This window comes from Aptenodytes patagonicus, chromosome 7 (assembly GCF_965638725.1).
Source record: "Aptenodytes patagonicus chromosome 7, bAptPat1.pri.cur, whole genome shotgun sequence".
NCBI classification, from domain to species: Eukaryota; Metazoa; Chordata; class Aves; order Sphenisciformes; family Spheniscidae; genus Aptenodytes; species Aptenodytes patagonicus.
Genome location: NC_134955.1, coordinates 42370565 through 42387895, shown reverse-complemented (window position 1 = coordinate 42387895; position 17331 = coordinate 42370565). Strand labels below are relative to the sequence as shown.

General features: G+C 40.9%; 1 protein-coding gene and 1 long non-coding RNA gene across 3 annotated transcripts; one reads left to right on the top strand and one right to left on the bottom strand.

Moving 5' to 3' along the window:
* Positions 1-853: 853 nt before the first annotated feature.
* LOC143163514 (uncharacterized) lies at positions 854-4821 on the bottom strand. The gene is made up of 2 exons (XR_012995928.1): positions 4755-4821; positions 854-3991 (listed from the first exon to the last, which is right to left on the bottom strand). It is a non-coding gene; the product is annotated as an uncharacterized LOC143163514 (long non-coding RNA).
* DTD2 (D-aminoacyl-tRNA deacylase 2) lies at positions 4709-14258 on the top strand. Of its 2 annotated transcripts, XM_076345000.1 has the most exons (4): positions 4714-4761; positions 5636-5684; positions 11777-11846; positions 13895-14258. In XM_076345000.1, exons 1-4 carry the CDS (start codon positions 4715-4717, stop codon positions 14218-14220), a joined length of 492 nt encoding a protein of 163 aa, XP_076201115.1. In that variant the 5' UTR covers position 4714; the 3' UTR covers positions 14221-14258. The 2 variants fall into 2 exon arrangements, with proteins under 2 accessions (XP_076201114.1, XP_076201115.1); XM_076344999.1 differs by lacking the exon at positions 5636-5684 and having other exon boundaries at positions 4709-4825.
* The last annotated feature ends 3073 nt before the right edge of the window (positions 14259-17331 follow it).

The following is a 17331-nucleotide window of genomic DNA, read 5'->3' as shown; positions in this document are numbered from 1 at the left end:
ATTGGCTCTGCTGGAAGAGCTAAAGAGGTGTACCAACTCTGAAGCTATAAAACTGGTACTGAGTAAGTCACGACCTTCCTCAGAGCTATGGTGCACACCAGAAAGATAAAAATCACAGTGCCATCTCTTCCTCTCAATCATCTTCCCTCAGAAGTCTGCAATGCTTCTTTTGAAGGCTAAACAGATCTGGGGTCTGTTTGGAGAGCAAAGTTGATGATAGTCTTCACCCTACGTCTTCTCTGAAAGAGCTATTTCTAGTAGCTTTACACAGGCATTGTGCAATACTTGTGGTCTTTGAGTGACAGGACAGCAGACTGTTTCTGCTGCTTGACTTGTACTAGGGAAATTCTTCATGCCTTCTCTCCGCTTTCCTTATTTAAATACCTCTGGAGGAAGGAGGAGGATGGTTGGGAGGCAGACATACTCCTGACCTTAACATCTGGACAGTGCTCTGAATAAGAGAGAAGTCAGTACTAAATACAGTCATCATAATGTGTCTGCTACTTCGATAATAAAATGATTCTACCACGACCACCTAATCCTCTCTACACCCACATCGCTGTTCAGCAATATCTTCTCTCTTCCAGCTAATCAGCATTTCAGCTAGCAATTCTGAGGCTGTAGAAAGAAGAAAGCTTAATCGGGTCTTGAACTAGACTGAGAAACAGGCTACGAAAAAAAAGATCACCAAATACAAAGAGCCAGATAGCTCATCACAGATAGCATGAGTAGGCTAATGTCATGGTTTAACCTCAGTCGGCAACTGAGCACCACCCAGCCGCTCGCTCACTCCCCTGCGCCCCAGTGGGATGGGAGAGAGAATCGGAAGAGTAAAAGTGAGAAAACTCGTGGGTTCAGATAAAAGCAGTTTAATAATTGAAATAGAATAAAATCCTAATAATAATAATATACAAAGCAAGTGATGCACAGTACAATTGCTCACCACCCACTGACCAATGCCCAGCCAGTCCCCCAGCAGTGGCCCCCCCCGGCCAGCTTTCCCCCAGTTTATGTACTGAGCATGACGTCACATGGTATGGAATGTCCCTTTGGCCAGTTGGGGTCAGCTGTCCTGGCTGTGCCCCCTCCCAGCTTCTTGTGCACCCCCAACCTCCTCAGTCGGTAGAGCATGGGAAGCTGAAAAGTTCTTGACTAGTGTAAGCACTACTTAGCAACAGCTAAAACATCGGTGTGTTGTCAACATTATTCTCATCCTAAATCCAAAACACAGCACTGTACCAGCTACTAGGAAGAAAATTAACTCTATCCCTGCCGAAACCAGGACAGCTAAGTAGCTCAAAACCAGAAGCAACGTAAGTAAACTGGGAGCAAAAGAGAAGAAAAAGGGATCATCATCCAACAGAAAGCAAAGGACTTCGTTCAGGATGTGAGATTGTAAACATCACTTCAAAAACAAAACACACTATCATTCTTAGCTGTCTTGTGGCAGTTTTAACATCTTAGACTAAAGATATGCAGTATCTTTTTTTCTTTCTTTCTTTGAGGGATTGTTCTGTTGTTTCAGCATGGCCAAATTAAAAAGTGTATTTTGTTTAAACACTAATCCCAGTTTACAAAGTATTTTGTGGATTTTTCTTTATCTTGTGATGGAAATCTGCAATTCATTGCTGCAAATTCCACTTTCCAAGCCATCTCTGATGATGAAAGTCTTCTAACAGCATCTTCTACTAGCTAGCACAGCAGTCTATCAGTTCTGTCTCACCCTTCACAGCAGTAGTGGCATCCACCTGTGATTCTTTACTAAATGTTTCTAAGTGATTTAACTAAGTAGTCTTTCTTTCCTTATGTGTGCCTTGCTACTTGTCATTTTTTTTTTTTTTTTTTTTTTAAACTCTGTATGTGTGGGGAGAGTTTCACACTGGACGATGGAGAAAATAAAACGTTTAAAACTAATTCTTCCCCTGACACTCTGCAGCCTTTCAGCTACATCTGTCCCACAAGAGGTAGTTCTACCAAGATATAACCCTTACCAGCAACCTATTTTGTATCTTTGCTATCTAAGTGCAACTGCAGCTTTGTATAGTTTCTCTTCAAAACAGGTGACACTACCTAGGGGCACTCTGTTGATGTGATAGCTGCTTGAAAGACCTTTGATCACAGTTTCAGACACCGCAGACAGAGGACTAACATCTAAGATACATCCCGTCCCTTCGAAGTTCCAGTCAACTACTGCCCCTGCCAAATGGTATGTAACACCAAACTAACAAAAAAATCATCCCTAGGGAAGAATTCAAGACCACTTGAGATCATTTTGGTACTGAAAGACACCTCTAGCATTTCATCCTCTGATAAACAGGAAAAAGCCAAGAACCTGCAGAGGCAGTGCTCCCAGCACCCACCCCCCTCTTCACAAAAGGATTCATTCCATTAAACGTACATGAAATATGCATGACCATTCACACAAAGGGTAAGGCAAAACACATGTCCACTGAAATTTGTGAGAAATGGTTCATACTGCCATCTGCCCCTCTGAAAGAGAACTGATGTGAAAATAACTAGAAATGTCTTCTGGATACCAGTCTGAAAATACCTACTCTCTGCTCCAGAGACAACAAGCAGAGAGGATACAAGATATATTCTGCGACAGCTGTCAAATCCAAAACGTGCAGCAAAATGTCTTTATATAATAACTGATAAAAATATCAATACATTTTATGCATGGATATATTCTTTAGATGTCAGGAGGTTCTTTTCTATACAAAACCCACAATCAAATCCAAACTCTCATCTAAAATTTAACCAACAAATTTACTATCATTCTTTGGCATACAGAGAGGCCTTTAACCTAACTATGGCCCAGTAAGATTCAAGAAATGCAAGATGCATTACAACAAAATGAATTTGGCTTCCCAAGGAAAATATGACATAATTACACCAAAAATCTATAAATAAATAATGATGTCATACTAATTTTGCTATACACTTTCACAGGCATTTGTGTTGAAACTTGCACATGAGTAAACATTCTCCATCAAATCCTGGTGTAAGTAATGGTAGTGCAACAAAGAACAATCAATATCCTTGTATATTAGTATCCCTTTATCATCTGCTTACATAATTTGCTCAGACTGCAGCATAATCCATTTTACTTAACAATCAATTTATATCACAAATACATATATGGAAAACCCCCCACTTTAAATGGATTTCTACCTCATTAAACTCTTCTTAATGAGTCTGGGGATACAGCTTTAGAATAAATGAACAGAAGGTATTTTAAATAAAATTAGCTGAGTTCAAATAAAAACAGCTCATACTTAACAATACCCTACAGCTAGCAAAAATGAGCTAGCTTATGCACTAACCACCTAGTGCAATTTCCTCTTCTTTCACAAATGTTTGCTAAGGAAAGAGCAACCTCACTGAACACTCATGCAAGAGAATGTTATTTTAAAATGACAGAAGCCGAATGTATCCCTGTGTGTAACACTGGCTATTAATGAATGCATATTGCCCCTTGCTGTGCAACAGATAACTCCAGTAATCTTACTCTGTGATTGAGGCCAGGTAATAAATTTGGCTTCTTACCCACGCTGCTATGTATTACATCTTTGTTAAAAAAAAAAAACATGGTTGTAAAAAATAAAAGCTTAAGTCTTAAAATGAATTCCGAGAGAGATCGAATTCTGCATCGCTCTGTCCTGACTTTGCTGCCAATGTTATTCAAAACTTCTATCTGTCAGAATTCACGGACGAGAGGAAGGCACAGCTCTTCTAATTTAGGAGCTGTTTGATGAGTATTAGGGTATGTAGCCAAAAACCTGAAAGACAGTAAGAGAAGCAGTTGCAATACTTTAACTTCTCCCATTAGATATGAAAGCTCATTTCAGAACTAAGCACTTCTTTTTCAGATCATGATTTTAATCCCTAGCTATCCAGATCCCTTTTAACTGCATTCTTCTGTTCCCTCTGCTCCAAAGCAGTACCATTGAAGAGAAATGCTCCGACTTGATAGGTTCACCTCAGTCACCTGAAACACAAACATGACTTGTTTTTAAAGAAGTGACAAACAATATTCAGATTAATAATTGTCTTACGTTTCCATGCAGAAACTACACAGCATACTATTCTTACCCCAAGCGTGCAACACTTCCCCACCAGAAGACAAGCAGATTTTTCATTTCTCATCAAAAGAGAAAACAAAAACCTGCTCCTTGCTAGCTGTAGGGCATGGGAAGTTGAACTGCAAAAATACTTTGTTTATTCCTTTCTAAAGCTTGTATCCTCACTGCTTGTCCCCTCCTTAGAGGTCACTGACGGATCACAAGCCCTGTTCCACCGTCTGTGAAAGGTATACAGTATTTGCTGATTTTTTCTTGCATTTTGAGCAAGGACTTTATCGCTTGCATGTGAAATAAGCCGCTTTTAAATATCTGCAGAGCAAAGTCGTTGCCGCCCTGCAGACCCCATCGTTAGACTCTCCCTTGGCGTCGGTTACAGGCCCGGTTTGCCGTGCCCGTTACTCCCCCTCAGGATGGCGGCGCCCGCCCCCCCTCCAGCTGCCTGCGGTCGCAGCCTGTGACCCGTGGGCTCCTCGGGACGGAGGCTGCTTCTGTGCCGGGGATGGGGTACCTAGCTCCATCGGGCACCGACGCGAGCAGCCTGCGGTGGCGGAAAGGCGTAACCCGGCGGCAGCGACCGGCCCAAGCACCGCGCACACCCGCCCCCGCCCTCCTGCCGTGCGGGGCCCGCCATGGCGGCGGCGGCGCGGCCGGCGCTGGCTCGGGCCTTACTGCAGCAGTGCGTGTCTGCCAGGCTGCAGGTGAAGCCGCCCGAGCGCGGCTCCGAGGCCGAGTGGGTGGAGGTAACGTCTGCCGCGGGCCGCCTCCCCCGCGGCATGGCCCCTGCTTCCCTCGGCGGGGCTGGAGGCGGCGGCGGCGGCTCGGGGGCCGCTCCGGGGCGGGCGGCAGGAAGACGGTGCTGCCTCTTGCGCGCAAGTGCCGGCGGGGGGAGAGGGAGGGTGTGCTCGCTGAGGTCGTGGTCCGTCCGCCTCTACGGAGGGTGCTCCCGGTGATGACAACAGGAGCGAAGCTGCCGTCCTTTCCCTGCGCGTGGTCAGCTCAGTAATGCCCGTGGAGCTTCAGGAGATCCCGGTTTGACTTGCTATCTATACTTGCCTTCAAAACCTGCAGTCTGTCTCTGCTTAGGTTCGCTCTTCAGAGAGCTGGCTGTGTTGGAAGCAACCCTCGGGTGGTGGGCTGGCCCCTGCTAGCAGCCAAGCGCCCATCCAGCTGCTTCTCCACTCCCGCCAGGAGGGGGAAGTAGGAACAAAAGGAGTAAGAGAAGCGGTGGGTCAGGGTAAAGTCAGGGAAAACACTTACCAGTTACTTTCACGGGCAAAACAGGCTTGACTTGGGGAATTTAAGTTAGTTGTTGCCAGTTAACATAAATATTTAATTAGCGATTTGGGCGTTGGGGGGGGGGGGACGACCAAACAAAACCCCCAAATATCTAGACATTTGAGGAAAACACCCCTCCTGGGTGTTTAAGAACAGTTTTCCCAGTTTTCCTGGGAAAAGGTTTCCCAGCTAAGCTTTACTTGAGCCACCCTCTCCTGCCCCCTTCCTGGTTTCCACTCCAGAGCCTTCTCCTTACCCCTTTTTTATCACCACAGGTTACACTCAGTCCCTTCAGCAAGGCAACGAGCAACACAAAAGATTAGGGTCAGTGCGTAGTGGTTTCTCTCTGCTGCTCCTTCTCACTTTCCCTGTGCTCCAGCATGGGTCCTCCACAGGCTGCAGTCCCTTCAGGAGTGTGGCTGCTCCACCGTGGAGCATGTCCTTCCCCTCTAATTTTGTTGCTCCCTCTTTGGCATTATCTGCCTTTTCTTGAATACACTTTCACAGAGGTGCTACAAACTTGGCTGATGGGCTCAGCTGTGTACCTCATTAATTGTGTGACATTGTACGCTTGGAGAAGAAAGGCCAGGTAGAGCAATGGGACTATGGCAGCAGTAGTTCTCTTTTTTTTTTTTTCCAGACCACTAACCAAAAATGAAATTTTGGTGTAGACCACCACACAGCTTGAGGGAAACGTTGTAATTTCCTTCTTTTCCTCCCACAGTCTTCTATCGGCAGAGGTAGGTAGGTCTGCAGACTCTTTAGGCTATGCGCTATGCATGCAGCCCAGGGCTATTTACCAAAGCATGAAGGCTGCCCTTTGGGATGCACTGTCCTGCTGTAGTTGTCACTGTTTGTGGATTACCTGCACTAGAATAACTCATCTGTGCAGGTGTCAACTATTTAACCCTTGGGTTTTTTTCATTTTGTCTTTTGTCTTTCTTAAAGACTACTACAACAGAAGGGGCTAAATACAGTCACTCGCATAACTTTTTGAAAGTAAAAATTCTATTGTGTTTAAAGGGCTTATGAATTCATTCAACAAATCTGAAGGGAGTTTAAAAAAAAAGTCTGTCCCTAGGTGTTTCCACTGTTTGACTTTCATGTTGTTCTTAAAATGTTTCTCTCCTTGTTTGGAAGAGGCAGATGGATCCATAAGACGTAGTTTCTGCAGCGAGGTCTGGGAAACCAGAACATTTTGCTCAAAGGAAATATGTGTCATCTCACAGATACTGTGTTTGGCTGAAGTGCATCTGGGTGTATTGCATTATTAGCCTCTCAGTGTAAGGTTAATTATAGTGAAAGTTGCTCAGCACAGCATAAATTAGGAGAAATATCCTATTTCTAGCTTGCTAATCTCAGAAGTAATTGCAGATGACACCAAACTGAGTGGTGCGGTCGACATGCCAGAGGGACCTGGACAAGCTGGAGAAGTGGGCCTGTGTCAACCTCATGAGGTTTAACAAGGCCAAGTGCAAGGTCCTGCACCTGGGCCAAGGCAACCCCCGGTAACCGTACAGGCTAGGGGATGAAGGGATTGAGGGCAGCCTCAATCCCTTGTGTGCCGAGAAGGACTTGGGGGTACTGATGGATGAAAAGCTGGACATGAGCCAGCAATGTGCGCTCGCAGCCCAGAAGGCCAATCGTATCCTGGGCTGCATCCAAAGCAGCGTGGCCAGCAGGTCGAGGGAGGTGATTCTGCCCCTCTACTCTGCTCTGGTGAGGCCCCACCTGGAGTACTGTGTCCAGCTCTGGAGCCCTCAGCATAAGAAAGACCCGGACCTGTTGGAGCGGGTCCAGAAGAGGGCCACGAAAATGATCAGGGGGATGGAACACCTCTCCTGTGAAGAAAGGCTGAGAGAGTTGGGGTTGTTCAGCCTAGAGAAGAGAAGGCTTCGGGGAGACCTTGTTGGGGCCTATCAGTACTTAAAGGGGGCTTATAAGACAGATGGCGGCAAACTTTTTAGCAGGGCCTGTTGCGACAGGGCAAGAGGGAATGGCTTTAAACTAAAGGGGGGTAGATTTAGACTAGATAGAAGGAAGAAATTGTTTACGCTGAGGGTGGTGGAAGACTGGCACAGGTTGCCCAGAGAGGTGGTGGATGCCCCATCCCTGGAAACATTCAAGGTCAGGTTGGACGGGGCTCTGAGCACCCTGATCTAGTTGAAGATGTCCCTGCCCATGGCGGGGGGGTTGGACTAGACAACCTTTAGAGGTCCCTTCCAACCCAAACTGTTCTATGATTCTGTCTAGTAAATAAAAGCTGAAATGTTATTTTGCTGGCTGTCTTTTAAACTATCCCAAAAGAGGCATATGTTATGGTTTAGAGATATCATGACTAACTCTATTACAAGGAAGTTATGCTGGTTTTGTCTCTTACTTGAAGTTTTAAATGGCTTAACCAAAATCACTGGGAAAGTAATAGATTGCACTAAAGGAATCTGCAAGAGATTTGGGCAGTCTTAGCAGCAGGTATTTTTCAGACATGAACCTTACTAATATTTGTCATAGGTACTTAGGAATCTTTCCTGGATACCTGGGTCTTTTTAGGAGAAATCTGTTGTAACAAGAACTAGTCACCATGCAGCAAAAACCTATGGGAAGTTCATCGTTTCTTTAGTGTGACTACTTTAGAGGTCATTGGAAGGAATGTTTGCATTTTCTGGTAGGGTAATGTTACTTCCTATACATGTGTGTCAATGCAAAAGTAAAAAATATAGACTCCACAAACTATTATTTACATAAACCAGTGTGTTCCTGATGATCTGTAACAACTTAAAAGTAGGTCCTCACCTTGAGAAATTTCTAGTGTACTATAAATAGCACATTATGTAGGTGGCTTTGAATAGCTTCTGAGCTTTAAGAGACCCCTGTAGGTACTTTAGAAACTTTAGAGCACATGTTCTCTATCTGGAAAAAGGTTAGGAGTGTACTTTTTATCTATACATGAATCACTGCTCTTCATTGTGTTTCCATGTTTGAGTTTTTCTGGCCTGTTGAGGATTACTGGGAATGGGATGTCTTGTTTATGGAGAAATGTTGGTTGGTTAGCATCCATAATGGGTTTATGTATACATCAAAATACTTAAGAGGAAAAAAGGAATTATCCTTTTAAATGTAGGGGAGAAATGAGGTAAGATTTGGTGTGTTTCACAACTATGGGAGAAAAGAAACATAAAAATGAATATTCAGCTAAAACTTGTAAGTGCTTACACTTTATGCAATGAAAACTCTCTCCCTTACCTTATTTCCCTTGATTTGTCTTCTGGTTAAGATAGCAAAAAGAGATGCGAAGTGCCAGGCACAGACTTGTTCTGTGACCTGTGGTAGATGATGTAATCTCTCTCTGAGGCAGCTGAATGTATGAAATATGAAGAAATCTTCTCACGGGGTAGCAAATCTGAACTTGAAACGGAAACGTCAAAGAATAATTTATATAAATTCGTTTCACAAACTGGCTTCCTAAGGATTACAAAGTGTCTCCATTTTCATTATCAGTTGCATTACATTTTCCGGGGGGGAGGGAGGGAAAGTAGAGTTGAGAGAACATTTTGCAGAATGTAGGTTTTGCTAATGAAATCCTGCAAAATTCAGATGAATGTATTTAGTCAGGAGGGTGAGGGAGGGTTTAGTTATTTGTTTTTCCTGCAGGAGTTAAAAAGGAGTATTTGGAGGCAGCATTGTTAAGGCTGGCTGTATGACCTTAGGGGCTGGGTACTTGAACCCTTCATGATGCGGTCGCCTGGTTTGATGATTACTTAGGACAGTTGTATAACAAATGCCAGTGTTGCAAAGTAACATGCTTTGCTGGTTTATTTATGTAGGCATTTTACCGATAACAGCAAATGCACGTAGAGCACAATTTCCCTGCCCAACTGCCTGCCTGTCACTGCGTATGTTCCTTGCAGTGCTTGTTTGCACATCAGCATGTTAAATTTGTAACCTTCTTATTTGTGTTATTGTGCTTAACTTTTCCTGCATTAAATATAGCTCTGAAGAGCAGTCAACTAGAGTTTGATAGGTTACAGAGGACCTTCAGCAATGGTAATGTTTTTGGTTTGGTTGAAAAGGTTTACACATTCCCATTCCTTACACTGGCAACAAGCACAAGTCTTAGGACGTCTGAAACACTGATATAAGATCAGAGGACTGACATGCATTATTATTAGGTTAGCTCTTGAAATTGCATTCAATTTTACATCTTCTATTCAATTAAGAAAATTAAAGAACAAAAAAGTAAGATGTAATGAGGTTGAAACATGGTTGCACATGTGTTGAAAATAGTGTTCAACCACAGTTTTCAGTCATAGTTAAAACTGTAAGTTTCCACTTACAAATAGTTCAATAGTTTTCAACTATAACATAGTTGAAAAGTGTTCTAGAAGGTCATAAACATGCAATATAAATCGAAGCATCCTCTAGCAGCTTTAACGTGTTTCTGAATTAATATTTTTTTTTCATTTAACCTTCTGTCCCTCTAATTTCCCTTAATATGTACGTCTCATCTTGTGATAAAAAGTATATTCAAAAATAGGCATCAAATCATGAGAGAGGCTGGAAAAATAATGAATGTTTTTACTTAATCTTTAGCTGTCTGGCCTTAGGACTTGCAGATGTCGCTTTATTTACCTTTTCGTCTTTTTAAATGAGCTGCTTGCAGAATATTGTTACTTCTGTATGCGAGACTGTGCAAAAAATACTGTCACAAGTCTGAGAATTAGCATGATCTTCTGTGACGTGCGCTATACAGCAGAGTCCCTTATTTCTAATGCAGTGCTCGGGTGTATACAGTGTAAATGCATTTGGCCTATTTTACCACAAGTGTTTTTATTAGTAGGTATGTGTGCATTGTTATTCTCTCTTAATATCCTGATGCTGGTCTGTTTCTGGAATGAATATTTAACTAAACATGTAAGGATATCTAACTTTTGGCATCCTGTATTTCTCTCCTTTATTTGAACAGATGGTTTGAAATGTCATTTGAGGTTCAGGCCATCAAATTTCTTACAGTGTTTATGAAATATGGCAGTCATTTGGGAACCCGTATAATATTCTGCAGTGGTCAAAATGAGTTTTGAGAGGAGCCATTTAAAGCTTTTGAAAGATCGCAGCATGTGACGTTTTGGCTAAAAAAAGCATTCTCTTTTTCCAGAAGTTAGTCACAAGAAAAATATTTGAGAAGGCATGGCTCTTTCCAGTCATTGCCTTGAGCATTTTGTTTAATCTCTGCAATAACAAAGGGATAGAACCTCATGTGTGTAGCTAAGTTTTCTTCACCAAAAACCTTTATCTTTTAAAGAAAAGGGGGAGAGAAAAAAAAGCTATTTTTAAGAAACTATTCACATTTCTTATCCTTTTGCTTTGATAACGTCGATATTAATGACTCCTTCCTGCCACAATCTAGTTATCATCTCTTAGGTGGTATTTCATAAGCTGACGTTTATTTTTTCTTCTAATAAAAATATAAGGATACTTATTCTTGACAAAGCAGTGGTGAGGTTTTCTTAGATACTGTATGCCTGTGGATTTTGTATGCCTTTCTTTTTTTTCCTGAAGAAGTTAAACCATTTAGGTGTACTTGTGTGTGAGACATAATTGCTGTTGGCTGCAGAGCCTATCAGTTTGTCTTAATAAAGCACAGGTTATTGCATGTGCGTTCCTTATGAACTAACCAAGAGAGTAGAAAAGCTACACAAGAACTGCCTTGTGCTTTCTCCTCAGTACAGACCTAATTCTTTCCTCAAGTAGATAGTTCTTGCAAGTAGTCTCCCTGAATGCCAAGACAGTGGCATATCCTTTACTCTGCACAAATCAGGGGAAAGGTCCCATTTCACCAAAAAGACTTCACCCAATCATAGTTGTTGGTCATCATATTTAAATTGGTCATCATATTTAAATCTTTAATTAACAGACTGTGTTTTTTCAGAATTATCCTGTACTAGATTACTTTTAACATCAAAATATAATTCAGTTCACTGACAAGTCCTGTGGTGTTTGTCGTGTTTCATAATTGGAAATGAACTCTTAATTCACACTGAAACTTCTTTTATCTGTATGTTTGATAGGAAAAAAGCTTAAGTTATTTCCTATGCTGGATTTAAATACACTAATTCATCTTGTCACCTTGTCTATGTTAACACTGTACATTGTACATTCCAACTAAAGTTGGCTTCACGTGGAGCTAATAAATTGGCTTAATTGTATGTAGAAGCATTGTGCAGGTAATCAGTATGTATCTCATAAGCTTCCACAGTGTGGTGTGTAAATTTGATGTCTGAAGCCATACTAAATAACTAAAACTACTCTCAGAAGCTTTTTTGTTGTATAGTTTTGTCCTTTTTGATACCAGTTTTAATGATAAGTGTGCATGGTGGACAATGAGAAACATTGACATAGTTTTCTGTAATCTTTTGTAGATCCGGAGAGGGCTTGTTATCTACATATGCTTCTTCAAAGGTGCTGATGAGGATCTTGTTCCAAAAATTGGTATGATATAATCCTTATAAATTCTTGTATTGTTTGAAAAAGAAGAAAAGCAGTAGAGGCAGAGAAGGCAGCAACCATTTGGACAAGAAGAAGTCAAAGAGCCATCAGATAGCATCATTCCAAATCAATCACCTGGCTTAAAGAACAGCTTGGTTGGTCTTGTTTCTTTTGACAGTTGTCCATACCTCTCACTCTGTCCATCTGCTCATGATCAACCTGTTAGAAAATCAATTCCCATGATGATGACATTCTGGCAAACAGAGAAAGCGCTGCACCTGCTGTTTGACATATTACATGAATCAGGCAACAGGTTCAGTCCAGGACAGAACTGAATTTAGAGAAAACTGTTTTCAAATAATTCATGGCTTGATTTGAGAAATATTTAACGATGATCTCACTGTATATGCAAGATACTTAAAATTATAGCCAGTAGAGGGAGTTGGGTGGATAACTAAACAGTGTCCTTCCCATCTCATTTCAGAGATACTATATACACTGTTGGCATTTCAAGTGCAGTTTTCTGGTTCAGAAGTGATAACAGCAATATCTGCAGTTCTTTCCCTCTTCTCCACATGCACTTTAACATTCACATCAAAGCGGAGAAGATGCTGTGGATAAGGTCAAATGGTAGTGGTTTCTGTCTTCACTCACTTGTTCTGGCATAAGGTTTTTTGTTTTGTTATTGTTTTCTTTTTTACTTCATTTCTTCTCCCTCCTTTCCTCCATCAGTAGCACTGGATCACTTGGGAAATTCCATGATGCCACGTATTCCATATAAAAGTACCCCTTTTCTTTTCTGTGGCTGGCTGATACTAGTGGTTTCGCAAAAGGTCATGTAATAATAGTGTATTTCAGGCTACTTGCTGGGACCAGCAGAAAGACCTGGCAGTGTGCAAGCACAAGTGTTATTGAAAATGCTGAGAGCAGCTCCTGGGGGGGTTCTCTCTTGGTCTTGGAGGGCACAGTTTTTCTGTGATGCTAAACTAAGTTGAAATCTTTGGGTGTATTTAAAGGTATGATATGAAAATTGATTTTGTGCTTGTGAGAGTTTCATGAGAGTGTTAATTGGGAATAATGACCTTTTCAACTGTGTGGCAGCTGAAACAGGTCAGAAAAAGAAAGTTCTGTTTCCTATTAGGAGACTCATTTATGAGTCCTCCTTAAGTGTCTGTCTTACATAATATTTTTTCCTAAATATATTTTGAAACTGTTTAAATGATTGTTTTTCGTTCCTGAATCACAACTCAGCTCTTTTTGCTTCAAACAACATTAAACTTTTATGGGTTTGGAGGCATGACTAGCATTCTTACAGCTTTTAGAGAGTAGGAGGAAGTTTTGGGGGAATGATTTGATTTGTTATAGAAACATTGGAAAATATAATGTTAGTAAATGCCTCGATTTTATTTGCCAGTTTATATATTCTGGCTTATGGGACAAACTGCATCTCTGACCTTCCTGCCCATTTCCTCTCTCAAAAGACAAGCTGGTACCTGCACGTCTCGAAGTGGAGCGCTGAAGGGCACTCGCTCCACTTGCGACCAGACTGCTGAGCTGTGCCGTCAGCCCAGACCAGTGCTGGGTCCTGCTGCGAACTACTGCAACCAGGGTGAAAAGACAGTCAGGGCAGAAACTTCTCCAAAGTGCACTGAAGATGGTGTTATCTCCTACAATGTGTAGCGTTGTGCAAATGTTGCCTATTTGAGTATCAGGCAATTACGTTAGGGTCACTAATTGGATCCTGGGTTCCTTTGGGGGTGTCCAACTAGAATCAACTTTAGGATTTCAGACAGCCAACCACTTCCCCCCAAGAATAACTCTTTAGACATATTAATATAAATATCCTTCACATTCTTCACAATACTGAGACATCTTAGGTGGTTAATAGTATTTATTGACTGTCCATGTTTCATTTCATTAACAAGCAGTTTCTTTTACTTGAATAGTTTGTCACGCATCGCAGTATTTGTTGAATCTTGTTTATGATGTTATATTAGGTCCTGTTTAATTTACTTTAGCTACACTAACTCTTATTTTATTTTTATTTGCAGTCAATATGCTGTTGAATGTTAAATTAAGTGAAAATGAAAGCGGCGAGTACGTTTCTGTTCTTGATTTACCAGGCAATGTGCTAATCATACCACAAGCTACCCTAGGTGGCAAACCGAAGGGAAGAAAGATGCAGTACCATGCAAACATTGAAAAAGAAAAAGGGCTGGAACTTTATTCTCAGTTTGTGACTTTGTGTGAAAAAGAACTGGCTGCCAATGCCAAATGCGTGGAAGCAGGTGTTCTCGTCAAGCACGGCACATACGGAAACAGGCAGGTGTTAAACCTGGATACAAACGGACCTTACACTCATTTGATTGAATTTTGAAAAAATAAATGATATCCTGGATACTGTACTGGCTTGCAACTGTTGTATTTTTTCTTTTTTTGTTCCCATTTCTAAGCATTAATGTACTTAAATGGTTTGGGAGATACAGTGTAAGAAAGACTTTCACTCACCTGTACTGGTGTTGCCAATCCTATTAAATAGAAGGATGCCTGAGACTGCTTTGCGATAATGAGTGTGTGTTTTATGTCCATATTCATCTGAAGTGTGCTCAAAATAATTGTTAATATTGATCCAATGAAGAGGTATAATTTGGAAGGCTTTATTAACAAAAATGGGGTAATGCATACATTTCTTACTACAAAATAGCAACATGTAATACTTTTGTCATTATTACAACATAATAAAAAGTATTACAATAGCTATTGTAAAGTACGCTTGAGGAAGCGAAGTTTATAGATTAAAAACAAAGAATGCTGTAGATGTACTTATTTGTTCCCAGATTTCCTGAGTCAGACAATTTTTGTCTTTCTGTTTTCTATCTATAAAATAGCAATGCTTTCTAGCTAACAAATATATTGAAAGCACAAATTCACTGAACTTTTAGCGTCTTAGAGGGTAGGTACTAAATAAGAAAGTCCATCCCCCTCATCCAGAGTGTGTAGGGGTGGGACACGTAAGGTAGTACTAGGGCTGAACATGGGCTATAGAGGGGAAAAAAAAGGGAGGCACATCTAGAAACTGAAGTCAAGGCTGTACCACCGAATTGCTTTCTTGAAGTTTGCACTCCGCAGTCTCCTCTGATGTGTTCTGATAGGCTGCTTGCTATAGCTTGGTCTGTGTCCTTGTTACCTTGGTCTTGTTGTCTACTCAATTCTTTCGTAACAGAGCCTCAGGAAAAGGACTGAAATATTCAAATGAAAACAAAAATAAAAACGGTACGATGTATGCTGCCATCTCATTGTTGCCTCTGCCCCTATTGCTTCCTTCCAGCGTGGTGTTCATTGAGTCCGCCAGGCAGAGACTAGCTTGTATTTCTTTTATATACAGTGCTGGCACATTTGGGGCCCCATTCCCAGCTGACCCCCTGTGCAGTACTGTCATAAACATTATTAACAGATGGCGTTAAGAAGATACAATGGGAAATTCTGTCTCGTAAGGCAGTAAGAACAGAACAGCTACATTAAAACGTGGCAAATTCAAAACTGATTCAAGTGCGTTCATCCTGTGAGTCAAGTTTCTCTTTTACTCTGCAGCATCATGGTTTTTGAAGTCAGTAATTTAGAAGGGTTCAAAGTGAAATTAGACTATGGTTTTCAGTAATTATCCAGAATTCCTATTTAAATATGTCCCGGTTTCGGTAAAAATTAATTCGGTAAATTAATTTGGTAAAAATTAATTCAGTAAAAATAAATTCTTCTGGAAAAGATGTAAAACCTCATGGCTAGCAAGCATGCCAGCTTGTGCAATCTTAAATTGTAGGTCAGTAGTTACGAATATTCTGTCCTTTATTTTTTAATAAACATAACTGTGTAATCTGCAGGCTCAACCTATGCCATGAGAATCACATTTTTTGAACAGACACAAAGCTCATAGTTTTGATAAGAGAGTAATGAGATTTTTCAGATTAATATAATGTATGGTTAATAATTATGAAATACCAAAGGATGTTGAATTCCTGGCAACTGGCACTCTCACAGTTGAAAACAACTATTCACACAAATGGCCTGGAAATATTAGCTAGGTCCCAAATGACATATTTATTCATTAATAATTAACAGTTATGATAGACACAGTAAGAGTCATGTTCTAAGTTCTTACTAGTGACATTTAAATAAGATTGTGCTGATGTGAATAACTAATACAAATTCATTACGATTTGTGTGCTTGAAAAAGCTGGCTTTATTCCTCTTTCTGTTGGAGGCCAAATCCTAAAAAGTGCTGAGTAATACCAGTTTTCACTGACCTTACCGGAATTGCAGGTATTCAATCTATCTCAAGAATTGATCCTTTGAGGTATAATACAAAGTCTGCAGTTTTTAAGGTGGTGGTTTTTTTCCCTGGCTCCAAAAGATCTTTGGTGGCCTGGCAATTCATTCTCTAAGTTTCAAGAACTCTGCAAGTTCTAAGAGGGATGAGCTTGAAAATGTTTGGTGCAAAAACAAGACTTCAGACCAAACTCCATTTCATACTGATCTCTCATATAAAACACATGCAAACTGATGTATATTTCAGTGGTTCTTGGGACAAGACAGAACTCTGGAGTTTCTGTAAAAAGGTGGCATCTTTGTGTATTATCTGCCCGTTTCTGGTTTATTTCTGTGTCCATCTTGGAATACTGATTTCTGCCGTCTTCTGCTCCAACGATTGGCAGCTTGTTGAATGCTGTGCCCTTTGTACTGCTTTATTTATATCTACTATTGATTCAGAATCCATTTACTGAAAGAAGCCATTTCTGAATAACATGATGGACCATACTGATGAAAAAAATGATTAAAATTGTTTTTTCAAAGCCAAATGCTCATTCCTTTCTGCCATGAATATATGCTTTCAACGGACGACCTGACACTCCTTTAAATAGTTTCTGTTCTATGACTAGACAAAAGCTCAAATAATTATCCTGTTCTATACTTAGAGAATATCTATTGGAAGATGCTTAATATTCCCCACTTCCTTGAAATAAACTATAAAATTAGGGGAGTCATCATTATGCTATTCTTGTGTGGCCTCCAATTCAACTGTCACACAGTAATTCTCATATCAGGTTTTTGTGACCTTGTTTGCAGGATACACACCCAGTGTGTCTAAGCTGAGCGTGCGTGGACTATGAACCGTGCTCATAAAACTAATGAGTTCAGGTGCAATAGCTTGTTTTCTCGTCACCAATATTCCTGCTTCCTTCCCTTGCCCTTTGTGGAAATATTTACCTCTGCTGCTACATACAGTATGCAACATACAAATATTAATCCAGAACTGGAAGGTAATAAACAGCATGTAGCCCAGTAATATTAGTAACAATGCTGCAACTGTATTGCTATTGCTAGTAACAGTCCACAGGCTTTGTCCTGAGTTTACAAGACCTCAGGACAGAGGCTTATCACGTGTCCTTTGTCTGAACTTTCCCTGATCTTCTTGGAGCTTTGGTTTTACTTG

Bases quoted from the DNA above. Each gene is read 5' to 3' on its own strand.
- DTD2 (XM_076344999.1), top strand. From the start codon at position 4,715: ATGGCGGCGGCGGCGCGGCCGGCGCTGGCTCGGGCCTTACTGCAGCAG. The intron at 4,826-11,776 runs GTAACGTCTGCC...AATCTTTTGTAG, and splicing joins CCGAGGCCGAGTGGGTGGAG to ATCCGGAGAGGGCTTGTTAT. The intron at 11,847-13,894 runs GTATGATATAAT...TTTTATTTGCAG, and splicing joins GGATCTTGTTCCAAAAATTG to TCAATATGCTGTTGAATGTT.